The 23,775-nt window shown below is 46.3% G+C and overlaps 1 protein-coding gene across 3 annotated transcripts in view; it reads right to left on the minus strand.

The window, feature by feature from the left end:
• Positions 1–16,913, minus strand: part of LOC117885124 (aryl hydrocarbon receptor-like) — a 132,296-nt gene extending 115,383 nt beyond the window's left edge. For 2 of the 3 annotated variants that reach the window (XM_034786293.1, XM_034786291.1), the window contains exons 1-2: positions 16,329–16,913; positions 9,387–9,574 (exon numbers count right to left, since the gene is read on the minus strand). In XM_034786293.1, the coding sequence (XP_034642184.1) occupies positions 9,387–9,574; positions 16,329–16,387 (247 nt within the window). In that variant the 5' untranslated portion in view covers positions 16,388–16,913. The remainder of the gene's footprint in view (positions 1–9,386; positions 9,575–16,328) is intronic. The other variant, XM_034786292.1, reaches the window with a different exon arrangement.
• Between the last annotated feature and the right edge of the window lie 6,862 nt (positions 16,914–23,775).

The raw sequence follows: 23,775 nt of genomic DNA on the forward strand, positions 1-23,775 counted from the left end.
TCAAGGGGACAAATAATGACTTTTCTCATTAGGGTTGCTAAGACAACATATTTTCAGGTTTTAGAGTGGTAGCCGTGTTAGTCTGTATCAACAAAAACAACGAGGAGTCCTTGTGGCACCTTGGAGACTAACACATTTATTTGGGCATGAGCTTTCGTGTAGGATTCTAGGTTACCGCAGAAGTACGAAAGCTTATGCCCAAATAAATGTGTTAATCTCCAAGGTGCCACAAGGACTCTGCATTGTTTTAACATATTTTCAGTGTATCACAAGGAGAGCATTTGCCAGCACAACAGCCTGTTGCTAAGTAATTATCTGTAGGTTACAGTATTGTGCAGATTAGGTTTAACTGCTGTCTTCTGATCTCTATAGGTGATCACTCTATTTGGAAGCGTATTTGCTGGGATCCAGGCAGGTTTCCTAACTGACATAGGGATGCTGACAGTACTTGTCATCTTCTGCTACAAAAAAAAAAAAAAAGTAGAAAAATATCTAACTCGTGGGCAGATTAATGGGGAATGGCAAGTGTACAGTCAACTGACCTAGAGAGAATTTCAGCCTCTCTCCTCCATACTGTAGGTATGTACAGCTCAGTTTGCACTTTGGAGGGGCTGCAGCCTTTAGAGAGCATTACAATGGAGTTGACACACAAAAGATATAATGAGTCTATGGTAGCTGGGTTGCAACAGGACTGTCTAAACACTCCCTGCTCAGAGTTTCCTCTGGCTTCCTGGATAATGGAGGAGACCCTTCCACCTCTCATCTGGGTACAGGAGCAAAGGGAAGCTCGGTGTCCTGTCCCAATGCCCAAGGGCTCTTTAGCAAAATCAATCATTAGCACGAGCACCCTCAAGACTGTGACACACATACCAAAAGCTATGCCATACTCTTGCAATAGCTTTGCATTGAGATGCAAAGTCCATACTGAAGACTGGTGGCACCTTCCTCGCTCATAAGAGGGAGGGCTAAACGAATAAATTAGAGCTATACTCAGTGGGTTGCAGCTTCCCCACTATGGCATGTGGGGACAATGTGGATTTAATTTAGACTAAAGCATGTACACTGAGGAGGACTATAAGCCTTCCATGCAAATGCTCATGTCAAAAATAACCTGAATGTCATCGACACTGTTGCTTTATGCTTTTAAACAGAGGGCATGTCTCACCCCGGAGGTGGCTGCATTTCAGCAGCAGAGGAAGCAATCCCACCTATACACACTCACAGTGGGGGTTATGTATCAGCTTGTGAAGCACCAGAGAATTCTGTCAAATGAACCATGTTCTATCCTGCAGACCCTTGAATGTCAGGCACGCTAGGGGAAGAGCAGTAGTGTAAATCATCAGCAATGCCACCCATGGGATAAAACATTGAGAAGCTCACTTGAGTAGAGAATCCATTACTTTATGACATGTTTTATTCCCTTCTTTTCTGTGCCATCGAGGAGAGGAGTAATTTGCCGGCACGGGAAGTCTGCCTCTTGAATGGCATTATGGCGGACAGCTGGAGAGGCAAACACAAGTAGATTGGTTTGCCAAATAAATCAGCTTCAAGTCTTTTCCTGCACAAATGAATCGGGCTCGCTGGGTATCATGTGTCACATTAAATATCAAAACATGCTTCTTGGAAAAACAAACCTTTTGGTTTTCTTGAATCCATCTATCCCGGCTGCTCCCGGCAGGGGTTTTCTAAGGCTGTAGCAACACACAGCTTCAGAGACCACAAAGGGATGGGGGAAGAAAACGGAGTGAAGAAGATACTGAATTGAACAAGCGTTTTAGAGGAAGCTTGTATCAGCAGATCGGCATCCGCACCCAACTCAACCAGCCCCAATGGCCTTTCCTGTTTTGCAACCTCCTTCCTGTTGAGGGAAAGGACGATTGGTGGGGAATGCACTGGACTGAGGCACAAATTCTGTGCTCCGGTCCCAACTCGGTCACAGACACCTGGTGTGACTTTGGCCACTTACTCTCTCTCCACCCCAGTGCCCCATATGTAAAATGGGGATAATAAAGCTCCCTTTTCCCCTACCCTTTACCTGCCTTGTCTATTTAGACTGTAAACTCTCCCTTACAGCACTCTACACCATCAGGCCTTGATGTGGATTGGGACCTCTAGCAACTACTGCAGTCATACTAATACAGGCAGTCCTCGGACTTATGACACAATTGACTCCTGAGAACCATGTCGTAAGCTGAAAACGTTGTATCTTGAATCCCATAGGGAGACTATGGGATCGAGCGTCGTAAACTCAGAACGGGACATCAATTTACAAATAAGAGATCCAGATGATCTACTGTCCAACGCAAGAGCTGCAATAGCACTAAAACCTCCATTTCTAGGCTGGTTGAAACTAGCTGTATACAGCAAGTGCACTCACACATACTACAGCAGCTTATTCCCTTTAACTGGTTGAACACTGCAATTGATGAGAATTTTTTCTCCCAGACTTCAGAGAAAGAGGCACTTGTCATTTTACTCCTCTCTTTCCAGACTCCTAAGGAAAGATCAGCAGCGTGCAAGCTGGATGGACTTGTGAGCATATGCAGCTATATCAAATCAGCACCCATAACAGATTCAGGGCTGCTTGTCAGTGAGTCACTTAGCCCAGGCCCTGGGATTTCAAGATGGACAGAGCCATCACTTAGGTCAGGGCTGAGACAGAATCCAAAACTTATCAGTGGCACATTTTAAACAAGTGAGATGTTATATGATTAAAATATGACCACGTAGATCATTGTTGCTACCACTGTTACGCAACTGCAACAAAACTTGTACAAACTATGTCATGTAGGGTGTGAATGGAAAAGTTAGGGTTTACTGAATACAAATAGGATAATCACATTCATGTATCATTTTTGTATCTGGAGTTATGAAATATTGACTATGTACCTGTATTTCAAATGTGTTTGCTCTTGGGTAACACCCACAGGATACTTACATCCAGTCTAGCCAGCATATTATGTTGGGAATGTTTAAGCTGACGGCCCATCAACGAACACAACGGGCCATGGAAGAAGCCTATCCCCACCTAATGAACTTTCCAGATGGACGTTCTAACTAAAATATGGGTAATGGCCCCTGCTATGACACATCGAAGCATGCAAGGGCATGTGACTAGATCATGTGGTACTAAACTCCATCTTGTGCCTGTACTTTTCCACAAACTATGTTGTGGGCTTTTTTGGGACAATGACGTTTTCCTCCACATGGCAGAAGCTATAAAAGGTCCTGGAAACATCTCCATTTTGCCTCTTTCCTGCTCAAACCTCTGGATTATGGATTTATACCAATGGGAGCATTCTAACCAAGGGATGGAGGTCCTTCCAATGATTTGGAAGCAACTAGAGACTTAACAAGCCAGCAGTTTATTCCATCTCTGTTCCAAAGCTGATCCAAGAACTTTGCAATTATTGTATGTATTTGATTCCTTTAACCAATGTTAACTCTCACCTTTCTTTCTTTCTATAAATAAACCTTTAGATTTTAAATACCAAAGAATTGGCAACAGCGTGATTTCTGGGTAAGATGCGAGTTATGTTTTGACCTGGGCTGGTCCTTTGGGATCAGAAGAACTCTTTGGTTTGATGAAATTGGTTTTAAATAACCACTCATCTTTAAGTCTAGTGTCTGGGTGTTGAATCCAGGACTGGAATACCTAAGGAGGTTGCATTTCTGTCTTCTTGTTAGCCAGCGTGATGAGACAGAAGTTTACTTTTGTTGCTGATTCGGTACATCTTATGGAAGAATAACCACCAGTTTGGGGCTGGTCAGCAGCTTGTCCTGAATTTGGTATTCTCAGTTGTGACCCACTGAGGCATGGTGACAACAAGGAATGAGGAGGATCAGATTTTTCATACCACAGCTTTGTTTTTCTCTCTACTACCCCAGAAAAATAAAGGGAAAGTCGCAGCAGCCTTTATTTTGCTTGTATAAAGTGAATCGCTTGCATACTTGAGAATGAGAGCTTAAGAGGCATCCATTCAACAGAAACTGTCCTATTTTTACATTTAAATGCAACTTTAAAAATACTAATTACATTTTGCCTTCAACTCTGTTATTCACAATTCCCTTTCTACAGTTATATTTCATTTTCCATTTGGCAAGGTCTGACTTATTCTAACCACTCCCATAACCAAACACATGTTAGAAATTAACTGAACTGCATGGGCGTAGTTTGGGGGCAGGGGGCATTGCCCCCTGAAACTGCAAGCCTTGGGCAGGCGTAGAATTTGCTCCTCCCCCCACATGCAGCCCCATTGACCTGACTGGAGCTGCCCCCTTCCCCCCAAATATAGAAGTCAAATTACACTTAGTGCAATGGTCTTCTTTTTGTTGGTTTAACTTTTATTTACATAACACTTTGCCCTATTGATCTCTCATATTTTTGACCTCCAGCATAAATCACGAACATCAGAAAAGCTCTAAAAACACCAATGCATTAGTTCTGCTGCTGAAGAAGCCGCAGAGGGGGCAGAAGAGATTAGTGTGTCTCCAGAGGCCCCGGTATAGATAATGTCTATTCTTTAATAAAACATTTTGAAGAGTGGTGGAGTACAATAAAAACGAATTCTCCAAAACCTGCACAATTTTCCACAATCAGGTTGTTTACAGTTCTAAAATAAATTTATTAGACCTCAAATCTAACCAAAAAGCCTTTGCTTTGACACAATTGTTGGAGAAATTTTTCCAAAATGAGATTTTTTTCCCCCTCCCAGCTCTTTCAGTGTCACTTTTCTGCCACAGTTGAGTTTCCCCCTTGTACATACCAGAAAAGGGCTAAGAGTATGTCCATCTTGAATCAGACACCTACAAAGGCTCTGGTACAGCAAGCAGCTTGCTAAAATTGTTAGGGTTTTCTTTTTGTGGGGTGGGGAATGATGAATGTCTGCAGACACCACCAAACTGTTTGACACTGCTGAGACAAGGTGGCCTTCGTCTCTAAGTAGGGTTGCCAAGCGTCTGGTTTTCGACCAAAATGCCCGGTCGAAAAGGTACCCTGGCAGCTCTGGTCAGCACCACTGACCGGGCTGTTAAAAGCCTGGTCAGTAGCGCAGCGGGGCAGGCACCCCCAGGAAGCTGCTGGCATGTCTCTCTGGCTCCTAGGCACAGGGGCGACCATGGGAACTCTGCGTACTGCCCCCACTCCAAGCGCCGGCTCCGCAGCTCCCATTGGCTGGGAACTGCGGCCAATGGGAGCTGCTGGAACAGTACCTAGAAGCAGGGGCAGCGCATGGAGTTATGTGGCCTTCTCTGCGCCTAAGAGCCAGAGGACATGTCACTGCTTCCGGGAGCTGCCTGAGGTAAGCACTGCCTGGAGCCCACACCCCGAACCTCCTCCCGCACCCCAACCTATTGCCCCAGCACTGAACCCCCTCCTGCACCCAAACTTCCTCCCAGAACCCGCACCCCACATCCCCTCCCACACCCCAACTCCCTGCCCCAGCCCTGAGCCCCCTCCTGTACCCCAAATCCTTCATCCCTGACCCCACCCCAGATCCTGCACCCCCAGCCAGAGGCCTCTCCCTCCCCCCACCGCACCCCAACCCTCTGCCCCAGCCCCATGAAACTGAGTGATTGAGCAAGGGTGGGGGAGAGCAAGCGACAGAGGGAGGGAGGAAGGAGTGAGCATGGAGTGGAGTCTCGTCAAAGGGGTGGGGCCTCAGGGCAGAGGTGGGGCATGGGTATTCGATTTTCGGCAACTAGAAAGTTGGCAACTCTATCTCTAAGACAGGGGTTCTCAAACTGGAGGTCGGGACCCCTCAGGGGGTCGCAAGGTTATTACATGGGGAGTCACGAGCTGTCAGCCTCCACCACATACCCCGCTTTGCCTCTAGCATTTATAATGGTGTTAAATATATTAAAAAATGTTTTAAATGTATAAGGGGGGGGTCACACTCAGAGGCTTGCTGTGTGAAAGGGGTCACCAGCACAAAAGTCTGAGAACCCTGGCTCTAAGACAAGTAGGACAGGCTTGGTAATGGACTTCTTACAGAAGGCAGTAACCTGTCATGGGGTGAAGAGCAAAGGGAGATGCCTGAGCCAATGCCAACAGAGGTGATGGTTGTATAGTTGGTGGCAAAGGCTCAGAGTGGGGCTTGTTCCAACTACAACCTGAGCAGAGAATTAAACTATTAAAATAATTAACTGCAGTGGGCTATGAACTCCTCATACCCTGTAGTTAGATAGGAACTCCCAAGAGACCTGCACATCCATGAGAGAGCCAGGAAGCTGCTGCATTTCCAGTGGGAGCCCCTGGATAAGGCTTATCAGAGCTACCACTCTTCTAGCAATGGAAGGCTGAATGGAACCATCGGTGCTGTTCCTCAGAAGTGCTTTGTGCCTGGCTGACTAATCCTTTGCCTTGCTCTTCCAACTCCCATCAGAGGATCCCAAAGTGCTTTCTCAGCATGAAACCATTAAGCCACAATGGCCCTGTGAGCTCTGCAGAAGCTGTAAGCCACATTTTACAGGTGGAAAAATAAAGGCAGAGACCTCAAGGCCAAAGCCTTCATAAAAGCATCTGTCTTGAGACACCGAGGGTTTTCAGAGGGGTTGAGAATCCACAACTCCAGTAAGTGGTGATGAAACCCTGGGTGCGCAGCCGCCAAAAATGGGGGCACCCCAAATGAGTGCATCCTGGGCACGCAGTGGGTCAGTGGCAGCAGAAGCAGGATTAGAGCTCAGTTCTCTCCCAACTTGAAGTCCATGACCCCTCCCAACAAGCATGACCACCCCTGGCATGTCCTGAGCACCTCCCTGAGCCCACAAACTGGCCCTGATGTTCTCAGGTCTGAGCCACAGCCAGTTCAAAAGTCCTGCTAATGCAACGTTACGGCAGAACACACAAGGGTAGCACACCACAGTGCCCCAATGCAGTGGGGCACAGATACAGCATCTCTCTGCAAGAACAGTCTCTCTGCCCAGAGGAAGACCAAAAATAGACAGTGACTCCGTTCTCCCCTCCCAGCCTCTCTCCAAAGCAAAACACTTCCCAGGATACCACATCAAAGGCTGATCTGACTGTACAGCAGCCCAGACCAATTATCTCTTCGCTTTGAAATAAGTCATGTTGAGGGAGGGAGCACAGAACAAGTCCCACCCTTACAGAGCTCAAATGTAGAGATTTTCTGCGGCCTTATCAACAGAAATATTTAAAACTTACATGCTTATACTGAATAAAATACTCCAATTGACAACATCTTCTTGTTATAGCTAGGTACCTACAGTACGCCCATCACCATATGTGAGTGCTGTCCAGAGCTGTCTATCAAACACAGACACGCACATAATTATACTTTTCTCCCCTACCCCACCCCAAGAGTTTAGAAAACTAAGTGGAACCATCAAGATTCACATTTCATTTTGTGCCCAATTCAATGAAAAGTACTAGAGCTCCCACAATGTCGTAACGGTTCCAAAGCTACAGAGTACACCCGCCCATGACCTACATCTTTCTTTCAGTTCTCCTTGTGGAAGTCTGCAGGTTTCTGTGATGTGGAAACAGGATGTAATTTGTCTTGAATCAGGCCCTTTACAATACCATGGTATTTCAACCAAGCCCAGGCCAACCAAAACGAACCCCAGGACCAGAGCTAGATGAAAAAAAATGTTTTTCCCCTTACAGGAAATTTTGACTCTTCATTGAAAACCAAAACTGAAACATTGTTTGGCTTATAGCTGAATATTTATTTTTAGGGGTGGGGGAGGGGGAAGAGAATTTTCCAATTAAAAAATCAGAAATTTGAGGATAGCAGCCATTTTCTGTGACAATTTTCAGTTAGTTGAAAACACAATTTTCTACCAAAAAAAAAAAAAAAAAAAAAAAATTGATGGGAAAATTTTGACCAGCCCTTACCTAGGACGTGCTCAGTGGAATCACAAACCACCTTGCAGATTTTACATTGAAAATGGACACCAAAACAACTCTATCAAATTCCCAGACAGAAACAGTGACTTGTTTTTTAGAGTGCTCTACATTTGCTAAATACGACCATATCTCAATCCCTCTGTCCGCTGGGTAGAACTACTAAGGCTTACACATGGAGATAAATATCATTCAACTAAAATTAGGATAAAACTTATCACAATACGGATTTTCCGAATCATTCAGCATTGGCCTAACTGCTCCCCTTGACAGCCGTAGGAGTTTTACCTTTGACATCAATGGAGAGCAGAGATAGGCCAACACTGTGCATTTTTGAAATCCCCTCTTTTATATTTAGCATATTAAAGATTTCAAGACAGAGGAAGGTTATGGCTGAATGTTTTGCTTCTTGCTCCCCTAAAACTGGGACCACAACTGCGACATCACGGTTACCTGAGGAGCCTACATAGGATTAGATGCTTTACCACGTGCATTCTTGTGCTATTAGTCAAGCAAGGAGCAAGAATAGAATGTTGGACTAGGACTCCCTGGCCGAGATTCTCATCTTTCTCAAAAGCACAGGGATCCTCCACTAGCGTTCTCCATGATACCGTCCCTGCAACTCCAGCCATCAGGCAATGGTGAGTCTGGGGTGCTTTCCATTTTATGTTTCTAAGCAGTTGGCCACCTACAAGTATCTCCTCTTTCCCCATTGCACCCTCTGTATTTCCCAGGAGCAGAAGGAAACAGACAGGGGAGGAAGGAGTGAGATTTCTATCCTCATTCCTAGAAGCACTGCACCCGGAAAGTGAGATTTCTGGAGCCAACCCTTTGATGAATATCTAGATGGAGCAGATTCTCAAAACCAGGCAGTCTCATGAACCTGTGTATAGGCCCGTCCCCCAAAGTGCTTAGTAATATTGATCCCCAGGGTCTTCTCCAACACAGAGCCAACAGGCTTCATCAAGAAGGAATGTTCCTACCTGGGCAGCACCTCCTCCCACAAGCTACTCTCACAAGCACTGACTAAGTCACAGAACAGCGTCCATTAAAAAGGGCCTCAGACTCCTCCTCTTCCCAGAAGTTTTTGCTTGGAGTTCGACAAGTGAGCCTGCCTTCCCCCACTTAGGGTGGGGATGCTAGCCTGCTCTGCCTCAACCTCCCAAGTCCATCCTCTAGGCAAGCACAAATCTCCCATGGCCCATTTCCTCCGACCACTAAAGCTTAATAGTAATGAGTTAAAAGCGCAGCCCTGAGCCACTCTGCTCTCCTGGCCTTAACAAACAAACAGGGAGCATCAATCCAGTTTTCTAGGAAGCATGGTCTGTCCTGCCCTAAGACTGCTCCCTCCTCCCCAGTGGCAGCTCATTCTGGCACAAATTGCATTCAGGACTGTGAGGCCATCTGGCTCAGAAGAAGATAAAATGCTGCCTAGCAGATCCCTGAACATCCCTAAACACCATCTAGCCAGGAAGCCCTCCCAGTCTCAGCACAGGAGTCTCTTTGAGTTGCTGACACTTACCCATGAGGTAGCTCTTCACTTTCAGGTATCCTACAATCAGCCGGAGGACGGAAAGCTTATCAAGCCTGGCCTGGACATCCTCAGGGAAGGGCAGCAAGCTCGTCAGTTTGTTCAGCTCCTGATTGAGGCGGTCCCGGTGCCGCTTGGAGGGGTTTGACAGTACGCCCTCGGGAGGTGGTGGCTTCGGGCTAACAGATGGAAAGAAAAATGCAAATAAGAAGGGAACTATCAGCATAAACCTGGCACAAGTCACATCCCCCTCTGCTAGGCCCTTCCCAAACTCCATCTGTGCACCACTGTAATCTTAATCGTCATCAAATAGTCGCTTGCATGTTCTTTGTCCACTTGTTTAAGAGAACCACACAATGGGAACTGCTTGACCCAGGTCAGAGCAAATGAGCTTTCCAGCAAGTGGGAAGAAGATATAAAAGGGGGAAATGACATCATGATGGTACCTCACTCTCTCTACAATCACACATCTGGAAACACCTGAGAAACAAAGACTGAACTGGGGGAAGTGATGGTCCCAGGCTAAAGGGATTTCTAGCCTGTGTATGAAAATCTGGGAAAGCCAACCTACCCAACTTAAAAAAAGAATGTAATACTTTAGAGCCTAGAAGTTGAAGCCTTAAGAACGTGCCAGCCTGTTTATCACTCAGAGTGAAAATTTGTTAATTCATATCTTACCTATCTAGTATGAACAGCTCAGTTTGCGGTTTTGTTTACTTACTAGGTAATCACTTATAATCACTTCAAATCTACCCTTTTGTAGTTAATAAACGTATTTTATATTTTAACCCAGATCAGCGTGCATTTGATTAAGGTGTCTGGGGAAAAATCTCAGCTTCGTTACCACAAGTGTGCACGGTCCTCTTCACATTGAGGGAGAGGTGGACCGGGTATTAAACTCATATATGGGATAGATTTGCTCCGGGGTCCTAGGCTGGTGGTCGGAGAGCCGGCGTGTAACTGCAGCTGGGTGTGTCCCTACCTGTGTGAATGCTGGTGAAAGTGCAAGCTGGGAGGGCTTTGCAGCGTCTCACAGCAGCACAGTGTGAGAGGGAGCCCAGGCTAGTGCGTCACAGGGCTCAGTGGCACCCCGGTGGGAACTCGTCACAGTAGGATTAACTACTTTATAATTAGAATCCATTTTTCAAAGACTTTGTCACACTTTCGTTACAGAATCTGTTCATCGGAAGTTTAAACTTGGGCTAGAGCAATGGATCCATGTAGAGATAGGATGAGAATTTAAACAAAAAAATGCTTTACTAGAGTTTTCAGTTCCAGATTTTTAGGAGTGAGAAAATAAAATGATCTAGGTTTAGAGTTCTACATCAAACATGATTCTTTGCTCTCTTGTTACTCAAAAACTGCCCATGAGAGTCCAGAAAGGAGAATAAATAGGAAGCTTTATTTTTCAAGTTTTAAAAAGGGATTGACCACTATTTCACCATAGTATTTTTTTAGGGCTGTCGATTAATTGCAGTTAATGCATGGGATTAACACAACACAAATTAATTTAATTTTTTTAAATAGTTGTGATTATCACAGTTTTAATCGCACTGTTAAACAACAATAGAATACCAATTTAAATTTATTATAAATATTTTGGATATTTTTCTACATTTTTAAATATATTGATTTAAATTACAACACAGAATACAAAGTGTACAGTGCTCACTTTATATTATTTTTATTACAAATATTTGCACTGTAAAAAAGAAATAGTATTTTTCAATTTACCTCATACAAGTAGTGTAGTGTAATCTCTTTATCATGAAAGTGTAATTTACAAATACAGAATTATTTTTTTATATAACTGCAACAATGTAAAACTTTAGAGTCTACAAGTCCACTCAGTCCTACTTATTGTTCAGCCAATTGCTAAGACAAACACATTTGTTTACATTTGCGGGAGATAATATTGCCCACTTCTTATTTACAATGTCACCCGAAAGTGAGAACAGGCATGGCACTGTTGTTGCCGGTGTTGCAAGGTATTTATGTGCCAGATATGCTAAATATTTGTATGCCCCATTATGCTTCAACTTGTAAGCACTAAAGTTTTACACTGTGTTGTTTAAGTTGCACTTTCAAGTTAAAGAGATTGCACTATAGTACTTGTATGAGGTGAACTGAAAAATACTATTTCTTTTGTTTCTCTTTTTTACAGTGCAAATATTTGTAATAAAAAATAATATAAAGTCAATTAATCATGACTATTTTTATCGCACAATTGTAATTTTTTTGTTAATTTTTTAATGATATTTTCACATATTGTACCAAAGTAATATGTGTGACAACATACTTGCAGTGTACTATTCAACGACTATATGTCTGCATGCTGCACAGAGTCTGAGAAAAGGTTTGTTGCTTGGTACACGAGAGACTAAGTTGGAACTCAAACTGTGTGGAAGCCTGGTTGAGTCTGTAGTTCATAGTTGCTTTCTTTAATAGATGTTTCTTGTTTAAGAAGACAAGTGATTCTGTACCTCAAGACAATCAGATTGTTGGATGTCTGATCCTTATCTAATGAAAAAGTTGTTTGTTTGTCTTTGTAGAAGGAGTCAGAAACTAGCTTGTTCACAGAAGTTCAGTAAAGTTAGTTTACACAAACTGTAAGATTATAAAAAGCAGAACAAAATGTAATGCTCTTATATTGCCCCATTTAAGGCATCTAATGCATTTTAGATCTGGGACAAATTTCCTTAGAGGGGGCCCACTTTCTAGTAAAGGCAGAAGAAGATCATTCTTCACTCACAAGGTCCTTCCAGGAGATGGGGACAATGTTAGGAGAAATAGGCAGATAGCAATGATACAAGAGGCTCTGCTTAGAAATAATGATAACTGAGTATGCTAAGGCAGTGGGAGGCTTTTGGTGAGTTGCCAGTCAGGTGCAAGGGTGAAGGATCTCTTGTAGCATCCAGATGAACATTGAGAGTGCTCTATGGAGGAATCTATGGTACCTACTAACCAACGATGCAGGGAAGCGTCAGAAAGAGGGAGCTAAATTTAGGTTACTAGGAAGAAGGCTTAAATTAAACAGCCTCTACAATAGCTTCCTCTTAAATGCTCCAGGCTCAACACACAAGGAACTCCCAAGGTCTCCATGGATGAGAAGATGTTGTAAAGAGGCACAGGTTGTTCATTAGACACTGGGGAAATCATAGGGAAAGGGATAGTCTGTACAGAATAGCTGGGGTTCTACCTTAACCAGACTACTTACCCATAAAGTAAATAATGTATACCAGGGAAATCACTTTGACCTGACCAGACCACCCGTCCACTCTTGGTGGTGGAAGGACAGTTCAGTCCTACGTCACTTCCCTGCTTGTCCTCTTTGCTGAGGCTGCCATGGCAGTGGCATCTGCGAAGCACACACACATCCACTGTGGAGCTGGAGCGAGACCAGCTCCTCTCCGAAAGGCAGCTGTCACCTAGTGACTATCAGTTACTGCCAACCTGTGCTGGTTTCACACAGCAACCCGGGGGATGATATCCTAGCTCATTACCCATCCTAGCACCCAACCAGACCTCTTGGATCCGGTTCCTCCAGCGAACTCACACATAGTAATGCAGATTCAAAGCAGTATTTAATCTAGCAGTAATGCAAAGGATAGCTATTTCTCCTCAAGAGAGCCTCCTCCAGACATATTATTTCAAATTGCCTCGTTTAACTCAAAGTTGTGTAACATAACTTCTTTCTGGAAGAAATGAAATCCTAATTCCTACCAGAAAATGTTGACCATAAAGACAGTTCATAATATCAAGTTACACTAACATGCTTCGCAATCCACTGGTGCCTCTCCCCACACACACTGGCCTTAACGTTGCATAAAAGCACGGCCTTGTGACACTGGTAAAAAACCACTGAAAGTCACTTTCTTCACACATTGAACAAGGGTCTGTGTTAGAATCAGGAAGCCAGTATCATCCTTAAAGCTACTCTGCCCCTGCTTTACTGTAGCGCTTCTCTTAGAACCTTCCCTCGCCCTGCCAGCCTGGCTTTACACTCCAGATTTAAAGAGAACAGTACAATTATGCTCATAAGCACTTCCAGCTCCCAGCATGAGAAATTAAGAAGTCCCTTCACATCCAAACTAGACAGCCTACTTCTCCCATGTTAAGGTGGTTCAGTGGAGTTCCTAGAGCAAGCTCTTCTACTTTAGTCCTTGAGATTTTTCTTCTGCGGGGCTAATACATTAAAAATTGGTCTGTCTAGGTCCTGTGTCCTAGTCAAGGCCATGAGACCCCCTACTACCCCATTTCACTCTCTTTAATTCCCCATTCGTAAGACTCAAACTGCAGTCCTTCTTGCCAGCAACTGCACAGGAGTACCCATCAAACCGCTCCTTCATTGGCCAAAGGAGTTACTGTTGAGTAATAGGAGTCTCCCCACTCTGTGCTACAACAAACATTTCCCCGCTAAATGGGTCAGCTCTCTGAATTTGTTTACTTGTCAGAGCCATGACAAGACACAGCTATATTATATGTGTATGTTTTACAGTGTGAAACTCAGCAAACAAACACTGGGCTGCGGCCCAAAGCAGTTTCTCCCACCAGAATTTATGATGGAACTGTCAACAAACCTAGCAACACCAACATAAACAGCAGGGGTGTTGCTGGTAATAAAACTGTTCTCTAACAGGGCAAAGACAACTGGATTTGTTATACACTATCACACTGCACCATTCTACTTACATTTGCTACAGTATTCCTCTACACCGATGCTTCTCAAACTGGGGATTGTGACCCCTCAGGGGGTTGCAAGGTTATTGCGTGGGGGGTCACGAGCTGTCAACGTCCACCCCAAATCCCACTTTGCCTCCAGCATTTATGATAGTGTTAAATATTTAAAAAGTGTTTTTAATTTATAAGGGGGAGGGTCGCACTCGTGCAAAAGTGGTCACCAATATAAATGTTTGAGAACCACTGCTCTACACTCAGCATGGGAAACACTGCAGGAAGCTGAACTATTGCAAGCTGGTGAACCTGCAACTGCAATAGTGCCTGTGCTGTAAATTAATAACATCAGTTACGGTTTTCTGTTTGGGGCAGCAATGTATATTGCATAGTTAAACAAAGATGCGAGGTAAGGAGTAGGTAAGGGGGAGGGATAGCTCAGTGGTTTGAGCATTGGCCTGCTAAACCCAGGATTGTGAGTTCAATCCTTGAGGGGGCCACTTAGGGATCTGGGGCAAAATCAGTACTTGGTCCTGCTAGTGAAGGCAGGGGGCTGGACTCGATGACCTTTCAAGGTCCCTTCCAGTTCTAGGAGATAAGATAAGATACATACTCCTGGCTTTGTCTTGCATATACAGTTTATTGGGATGCCTATTAATAGCATCTCATATATTAATTATATTTACAAATGGTATTTAACCTATTCCCCACCTCCCACCCCCAACAATTTGAATGAATTGATATTGGACCAAACAGCCCTGCTTTAACAAACATAATTTCCCTTCCTACTGCACTTTGCCCCACCTATGCCTATCTGTCTTCCAGTCCTGGCACATTCTGAGGAGGGACTGCCAAGTACTCTGAATGCTCTGGGTCTGGGATATGGTCACATGTAGAGTTAGTTGCAAAACTTTTGATAGAACAGTTTTCCATTAGAAAATGTGTCAATTTCAGTGAATTTTTTGATGGGAAAGTGTCAAAATGAATCATTCTGATAATGTCAAATTGTTTCATTTCAACTTTATTGTTTCAACGCATTTCATTACTGCTTTTATATTATATTAAACTTAATTTTAATCTGATATGTATATAAAACATTTATATTATAATGTTTCAACACTAACCCAGTAGACATTTCGAAATGGTAAGCGCTTTGGAAATCTCAAGGAGACAGCAGGGGAATCCTGATTCCCCATTTCCCCAAAACTTGTGCAATCATTTACACCCATACAAAGTGAGCATGAAGCACTCATTTTTCTGATCTGAAAGCATTTTGCACAGCCTACTAAGCAGTGGAGAATCAGAGCCATTATCTTTTGCCCTGACTTGGCACTCCAGAAAGGGCAAAGGTTTCTCTCTCTCTCACTGCAGCTCCAGCGGAAAGAATCATCTTTCCTCTAGGGCACTAGGAAGAAAAACCTGATTCGTTTTATTAGTATAAGAATAGCCCAGTGTCTCCACCACGCTGATCTACTTGGAGGACATCCTGAGAACCTGGCCCAGAGCCTGGATTGTCATCCTTAGATTACTTAGAGCAAATGTCCCAAAATTCCACAAACCACTGCCCATTTCATTTTCTGGAGATTTCTGTCACGTTCTCACAGCTCCAAAGGGAATTTATAACTTTAAAAAACCTGGGAAGGATTTTGACTAGACTTCCCAAAGCAGGAAACAATACCCTTGTGCTCTCTTTCTTCCATGGGAATGGCTTTTTTTTAAGAGTTAACTTGTCTTTGGAGTGGAGCTGCTAAGTGAACCCAGGGAAGCACATATATCTAGAGTGAACTTTTGTGTGAGTCTTTGGACAATTTCAGATTTCACAGTCAAACAATGCAGTCCAGATGGGATTTAAGTGGTATCAGAGAATCCGTGAGCTATTTCAGCAGCCCCATCCCAGAGACCGAGGCTTCTCTCGGAGTGTATTTCACAACCAGTTCTGGAGCAAATACTTTAGACATAAGTGAGCCAAAGGGGGAGCAGAGAACCAAGCCTTGCGAGGTCTGTCCAGGGACAGGGGGGAAAGGAACTCGAGGACGCTGAATAGCACCAATGAGAAGGACTAGAGCCAGGGGACAACCTGCCTGGACACTGGAGCGAGCAGGAGCCAGGGGCAGAGGAAACACCTGCCCTTTGATTAAAGCAAACAGAGGCAGCACCCGCACCTCCCCAGACAGCCCTGCAAAGCCCCAGGGGTGGGCACGGGTGATTTACACACGCTCCGGGAAGGGGAGCTGCTCTCTGTCTCTCACACACACCTACCTTTTCTGCACCGGCTTTTTCCTCTTTTTCCCGGCATAAACGCCTCCCGTCCGCAGCATGACGAGCCTGGGACACAAGCCGCCCCCAGGGGAAAGTTCTCGCTGCTCTTCCTGGCACGCAATGGGGCGGCGGGGAGGAAGCCCAGACTCCCAAGGGAAACCCACCGAGCCCGGCCTGCCCCGCGACGGGAAGGGGGGAAAAGCCCCAACGCTGCTGCAAGCCGTGGCGCGAGCCTACCCCCTTCCGCGGCCGGTCCCGGCTGCCCCACGCCACGCGCGCCGTCCCGACCCAGCTGGGACTGGGACAAAGTTGACGCAGCTGGGCAGGTACAACCCTGCAAGGCGGGGCCGCGCGCCAGCCCCCTCCGCTCCCCGGGCAACACCCCACCCAGGAATCACAGCCACGCGGGGAGATGCTTTAAGGTGGATCGGAAAGTTGACACCGAGTCCCTGACAGTGGGGGGTGGGGAGTTGCCTCCCATTGCCCCCTTTCCTGCTGCCCCCTGGGGGCCCTCACCCCCCTGCTGCCAGCTCCGCGGGGGAAAGGCAGGGAGAAGAGTCGCCTGCATGGCTGTAGAGCTCCCTGCCTCCTGCTGTCCCTCAGCCTGGCTCCCCTGGGCAGCGCGGGGTGGGGGTCCTGTGCTATAAGACCCCAGCCCCGCCAGGCAGAGCAGGAGGGAGAGACTCATAAAAAGAGGGGGGGGGTAGGGCCGCCCAGAGGATTCAGGGGGCCTGGGGCAAAGCAATTTCGGGGGCCCCTTCCATAAAAAAAAGTTGCAATACTATAGTAACATGTATTTGGAAATGTAAAAAATAATCAGTGAAATTTTATTATTAAAATTAATTTTTGAATGTAATTTGAAAATACACTAAATACATTATTATAAATGCTTTAATGGGATGTATACATTTGCAATTATATAATGGGCTGTCACTGGGTGATGGTGATGGTTGGTGCCAATGGGCTGTTGCTGCCTGGGGGCGGCACTACTGTTGCCCAGGGCTGGGTGGGGAGCTGGGCTCTGGGTCCGGGGGTGCACGGCTCAGAGGGGCTGGGCTCAGGGATGTGGGGGGATGGGGTCAGGAGGGTGCCCAGCTCAGAGGGGCTGGGCTCGGAGCTGGGGGTCAGGGCTGTTGGGGGGTGTCAGCCTCAGAGGGGCTGGGTTCAAAGTTAGGGGTCAGGGCTGTGGGGGGATGGGGTCAGGGGGATGGGGGCAGGAGGGGGCCCAGCTCAGAGGGGCTGGGTGCCACGCTAGGGNTGGGGGTCAGGGCTGTTGGGGGGTGTCATCCTCAGAGGGGCTGGCTTCAAAGCTAGGGGTCAGGGCTGTGGGGGGATGGGGTCGGGGGGATGGGGTCAGGAGGGTGCCCAGCTCAGAGGGGCTGGGTTCAAAGCTAAGGGTGAGGGCTGTGGGGGGATGGGGTCGGGGGTGCCCGGCTCAGAGGGGCTGAGCTCGGAGCTGGGGGTCAGGCCTGGGGGGTGCCCGGCTCAGAGGGGCTTACCATGCCATTTACCCCCTCTCCCAGAGCCTCAGCGAGCTGTGTCCAGGAGCTCCTGCTGCTTGGCCCGCCAGAGCTTGCAGCTCCGTCCCCTTACCAGGCGGCTCTGAGCGGGAGGAGCTCAGGCCATGTGGCTGCAGGGCTCTCCAGGGCCGCTCCTGGACACGGCGCGCTGAGGTGCCAGGGGATGGGGGAAGGCGAAGGCGGAGATGGAGGGGAGCCTCCAACATTCTCGTGGGGGCCCCTGTGGGGCCCAGTGTCTGGGGCAAATTGCCCCACTTGCCCCCCCCATGGGCAGTCCTGGGCGGGGCTGGACAGGACCTGAGAAGCCGACCAGGTCCAGCCCCCAGCAGGAGAGAGTCCAGGCCTTGTGCCTTGCCTTTTTAGCCTTCTAAGACAATGGTTTTCCAACTTTTTTTCTGAGGACCCAGTTGATGAAAATTGTTGATGCCTGCAACCCAAGGGAGCTGGAGATGAGGGGGTTGGGGTGTGGGAGGGGGACAGGGCTCTGGGCAGGGGGGGCACGCTCTGGGGTGGGGCTGGGGATGAGGGGTTTGGGTGCTGGAGAGGGTTCTGGGTTTGGGGGGTCTCAATGGGAGTGCGGAGCCAGTGCTTGGGGTGGAGAAAGCGCACAGAGTCCCGTGGCCCCCCTGCCTAGAAGCTATACCCACTGCTGGCCGCTGTCAGGGCACAGCACAGTGTCGGAACAGGTAGGCACTAGCCTGCCTTAGGAGGACAGCACCACCAACGGGACTTTTAACATCCCACTCGGCGGCTCTGACCAGAGCAAGGTGACCCAGTGCCTTACATGCCGTGACCCAGAACTGGGTTGTGACTCATGGTTTGAAAAACACTGTTCTAAGATCATCTTCCTGAGTGGAGAGCTGCTTCTTAGCCTATGTGCAGAGTGCCCCAGGTGGCACCTGACCAAGATTCATCACTGAATTTGGTCCTGGTTGGATCATTAGCTTCCCTGGCCCAGGTCAGGTACTGACATAAGAACATTCAAATGGTCATACTGGGTCAGACCAAAGGTCCATTTACCCCATCAACCTGTCTTCCGACAATGGCCAATGCCAGGTACCCCAGAGGGAATGAACAGAACAGGTAATCATCAAGTGATCCATCCCCTGTCACCCATTCCCAGCTTCTGGCAAACAGAGGCTAGGGAACCATCCCCGCCCATCCTGGCTAATAGCCATTGATGGTCCTATCCTCCATGAACATATCTAGTTCTTTTTTTAATACTCTCATAGTCTTGGCCTTCACAACATCCTCTGGCAAAGAGTTCCACAGACTGACTGTGCATTATGTGAAGAAATACTTCCTTTTGTTTGTTTTAAACCTGCTGCCTATTAATTTCATTTGGTGACCCGTAGTTCTTGTGTTATGTGAAGGAGGAAATAACACTTCCTGATTTACTTTCTCCACACCAATCATGATTTTATAGAGCTCTGTCATATCCTCCCCAGTTGTCTCTTTTCCAAGCTGAAAAGACCCAGTCTGATTAATCTCTCCTAATACAGAAGCCGTTCCATGCCCCTAATCATTTTTGTTGCCCTTTTCTGAACCTTTTCCAATTCCGATATATCTTTTTTGAGATACTGCGTGCAGATGTGGTCGCCCTATTCAAGATGTGGGCGTACCAGGGATTTATACAGAGGCAATAGGATATTTTCTGTCTTATTATCTATCCCCTTCTTAATGATTCCTAACATTCTGTTCACTTTTTTGACTGCACATTGACGGGGAGCGCTACCTGACCGCTGATCCATGCCCTGCAGCGGAGAGCTCATTTACAATAAACATAAAGGGAGCAAACTGCAAAGAAGGAAGAAGAGGTATTATCCCCAGGCTCTCAGCAGAGCTGTTCTGCACAGCTCACTCCTGCCCTACCATGGACTCCCTTGCTCTGCTCCCCCGCTGCTCCTCTATACAAGAAAAGCCAGTATGACAATGGGCTATTTGGGAGCTAGATGGGCACTGAAACGGCTCTATTTTTCTTTGGAGACTCCCTGTACAGTACATTTCCGACGAGTGATTTGACTTTATAACATCTAAATCCAGTGTGTTTCTGCAGCATATGGGGCCCAACCATGCTCCTACTGCAGTCAATGGCATTTTAGGGTGGAGGAAGCAGGATCAGGCCCCACCCTGGTGAACACCGCTAGGGAGTGCACATTTCAGAGAACAACCCACACCCCAGCATCCACAGATGGCAACCTTCTAAAATCCTGCATCTAAGACACACGAGAGGATATTTTTAAGCGCCCCCTCCCCCCCCCAAAAGAGAACTGGTGGAAAGGGGGATAGTGAACACATTGTTCTATCTCTTAACCATTGGGTGGAAGGGAAGACAGATTTCTCACTAGGTAGCCTGGGAAGAGTGCCGAGAAGGTGTCACCACTAATTTGATGCATGGCATCTCTTTTCCTGGGATATATTCACCTAGTTATCAACTTCAACTAAGTAAGAAAAATCTACAATTGATTCTGTTTTCTGTTCTTTTCTCCTTTTTTTTTTCTGTTCCCTCAGAATAAGAGGATGTTTGATGAAATTGAAAATTAGCAAACTGAAAACTGATCAAACGAAATACGTTTTTGTACAAAAAGTGTAATTAAAACTCATTGCTACATGAAGTTGAAGTGTGGAACTCATTGCCACATGAAGTCTTTAAGGCCAAGAATTTAGCAAGGGTCAAAAAAGAGATTGGACATTTATATGGATATCCAGAACGATCACAATTAATGGTTCCAAAACATTTTGGAAGAAACATTAAACATCACGTATCATGGCTTAAGTCAATCTTTAACTATTAGAGACAAGGATCAGATCCAGTACGGGTGTGGATTATCCCCCACCCCTAGTTCTTGAAACTTCATCTGAAGCATCTGGCACTGGCCACAGTCAGAGATAGGATCATGGGCTAGATGGGCCTCGGGTCTGATTCAGTCTGGCAATCACTATGTTCTTTTCCCTTCTGTGTATTTTCTTCACTATTTAAAAGGATTCATGTTTGACTCTATCCTTTGTGTCTCTTTTCTGTGATACTGTCCCACCACCCTAGATTGCCCCAGTCCTCCAGAACTGCGCAAAGAACCTCTCCCTTTCTGCCTCTTCAACACAGAACTGCTCTGGGCTGCACTCCCAGGAGGTTGAATGGAGAGTGTGGGACTGGCCCCGTGCCCTTTATCTTCTCTCCCAACCACAGCCCTTCTCCAAACTCAATGGCCTTCCTACAAACCCAAGGCACCGTCAACCATTTCTGAGATGCAAGAGACATCAGGCCTAGCTGTTGTCATAAGGGCTAAATATCAGAAAATTTCTAATGGAGATTATGGCGAGACCAGATTGATCCCTTTTCAAGGCCAGTAGTGGGAGCTCTTCCATTGGGATGAATGCGCAAACCACTCTCCATTAGTACAATCATTATGTGAGTAACATACTAGATATGACTAGTGGGAAATTTTCCATCAAAACTGTTTTTTCCATAGAAAATTGGGTGTTCAACTAAATTTTTTCATAAAAAGTGTCTGCTTTCCATGGGAAATTTAGATTTTTCATTAAATAAAGAACACACAAAAACAAATTTGATTTGGACATGCTTCTGCAGTGCCTATGAGAATTGTAGTTTGGTTACCTTAAATCCATAGTCTCATCTATTAGTCTATTGGTCAGGCTCACTGGTCAGACTACATCTCTCATGCTGGACCACAGCCTGGGACTCCCATGATGCCCCACTTCCCCAAAAAGAAGAGTGTAGTGCATCGTGAGAGATGTAGTCCAATTAAAGAGCCCTGTCTCTAGAGAAGAATGGGAGCAGCGGGAACCTGAACTACAACTTCCATGAGGCACCACAGTATTTCCAAATAAAAAATATTTCATTTTGTTGGCCCAAATACTCTGATATTCAAATTTTTGCTGAAAAATAGAAATTTTCAGTGGAAAATGTAGACACAAAAGTTATTTGTCTTTTTCAACATTTTCCAACTAGCTCTGCTCCTGTCTCTTTGATTGCTGAGAGTGTGGTGTGTTGTAAGGAGCTGTGTGTCTCTTGATACCAGAGCCCAGACTACCTCCTGATGCAGCTCGGCTAACCCATTGCCTTGTTTTGTATTTATTTCTGTTGGTTAACATTACCCAAAGTTTACACGTCTGTGCTCCCTCCCCAGACCTGACTTCATTTATTGTAGAAACAGGCAGAGAGTAAGACAACATTTAGTAGAAACTGCTATTCACATAAAGACACGAAGCAAGCAAAGGAGAGTGTTAGGAAGAGGTACTAAAATAGATACTGATACTTAGCATATCTAACCATGTAATATTTTGACTATTATCTCTACCCTCCCCTTGTTTTCCCCTGCTAATGTTTATCATACTCCCTTGTTGTGTCTTGTCTTAAATCAGGCCTCTCTCGTGGAATCATTTATGTATGTGAATAGTCCTATTGGCCTAGTCTTGACTAGTGTAATGAGGCATAATTCTCCAGCCCCTCTTCTTTTAGTGTCCACTCCATATAATGTATTCAAGTCTTCTCCACCCACACCTGTAGAGTGCAATACCTCTTACCGTCAGCCCCTCTTCATCAAAGCCCTGGGAGGAAAACAGGTCTCCCTTACATGGATCAGATTAGGGCGGGGCCAAAGCCAGACCTGCCCTACCCCGATAACATTTCCTTCCTGCTTTTTATCAAGATAGTCATCTGAGGGGCCAGTTAGTTCCTTGATTTACCCAGCCTCCCGATCTGATTAGCTATTTCATCCCTATTTCCTCAATCAGCTGTCACTAGGGAAAGTAATTGATGCTACAATGATCAGAGGGCTAACCCATCTTTTAGACCTCAGCAGTCTATCACAACTAGGAAGAGGTCATGACTGACAACATGTTATGGGTTTGTCCTTCCTGCAGACATCTTTTAGCACACCAGCTAGTTGTGGTCAACCTTATGAAGGAGTCTAGGGTCAACCATGACCAGCTAACACCTGTTAAAAGCTTTCTACACCAGGAACAAAGCCATGGCTGGTGTTGTATTAGCCAACATGATGTCAACATGACCACTTTCCATAGTCAAGCCATTGCCTTTGAACTAATAGATTAATAGATTTTAAGGCTTACTTCTGAGGGAATTCTGTGCCAAAAAATTAAAAAAATCACCACAAAAAATAAAAATGATGCACACACTATTTTAAAATTCTGCATATTTTATTTGTTAATAAGTAAATGTGGAGGTTCCGCATGGCAGAGAGGAGCACAGACAACTGGCTGCACAGAGGTGGGAGATCACTCTGCAGTGCCCAGACACAGACTCGGCGGTGTGGCTACACCCAACCCTGACACAGTGCAAGGGCTGGGCCTGCCCTAGAAACACCCCAGGGCCCTGCCCCTCCACACCAGGCACACCAAGATAGCAAGCGAGAGGGACAGAATCTCACACACATGCCCAGCCCTGGCCCCCAATCTGGGTGTGGGGCAAGCAGGCTCAGCCTGGCAGGATCCAAGTGTGGGGGGATCCAGATGTGGGGTAAGAGGGTTCTGTGTGGGGCAATCTGGGTGTGGGAGTCTGGGTGTGTGACTGAGGAGTGATGGGGGCAGGAAGGGGGAGGTGTGGTGTGGCGCTTCCTGCAGCTGGGTGAGGTTTCTGAGGGTGGGTCTGCCCCAGCCCCAGCTGCTCCTTGTATGGGAAGAGGAAGTCCCATCCTCCCCAGCCCAGACAGGACGAGCAGCGGGGCCCCGGCACAGGGTAGGACCCACTGGCCAGGGTGTCTTCAGCCTTGCACACACACACCCCCCCCCGTGGTTTTTACCTCTCCGCCAACTGCTCCAGGTACCCGAAATGATGCACCCACACTGCTGGGGAGGGGCGTGTGATAGCTCTTGCGGCTTCCCTTTGCTTACCAAATAATCTCTATAGAAACCACATTGGAAAAAATGAGCTAGAGAAGAAGGATGGT

This window comes from Trachemys scripta, chromosome 11, assembly GCF_013100865.1.
Source record: "Trachemys scripta elegans isolate TJP31775 chromosome 11, CAS_Tse_1.0, whole genome shotgun sequence".
Classification (NCBI taxonomy): Eukaryota; Metazoa; Chordata; order Testudines; family Emydidae; genus Trachemys; species Trachemys scripta.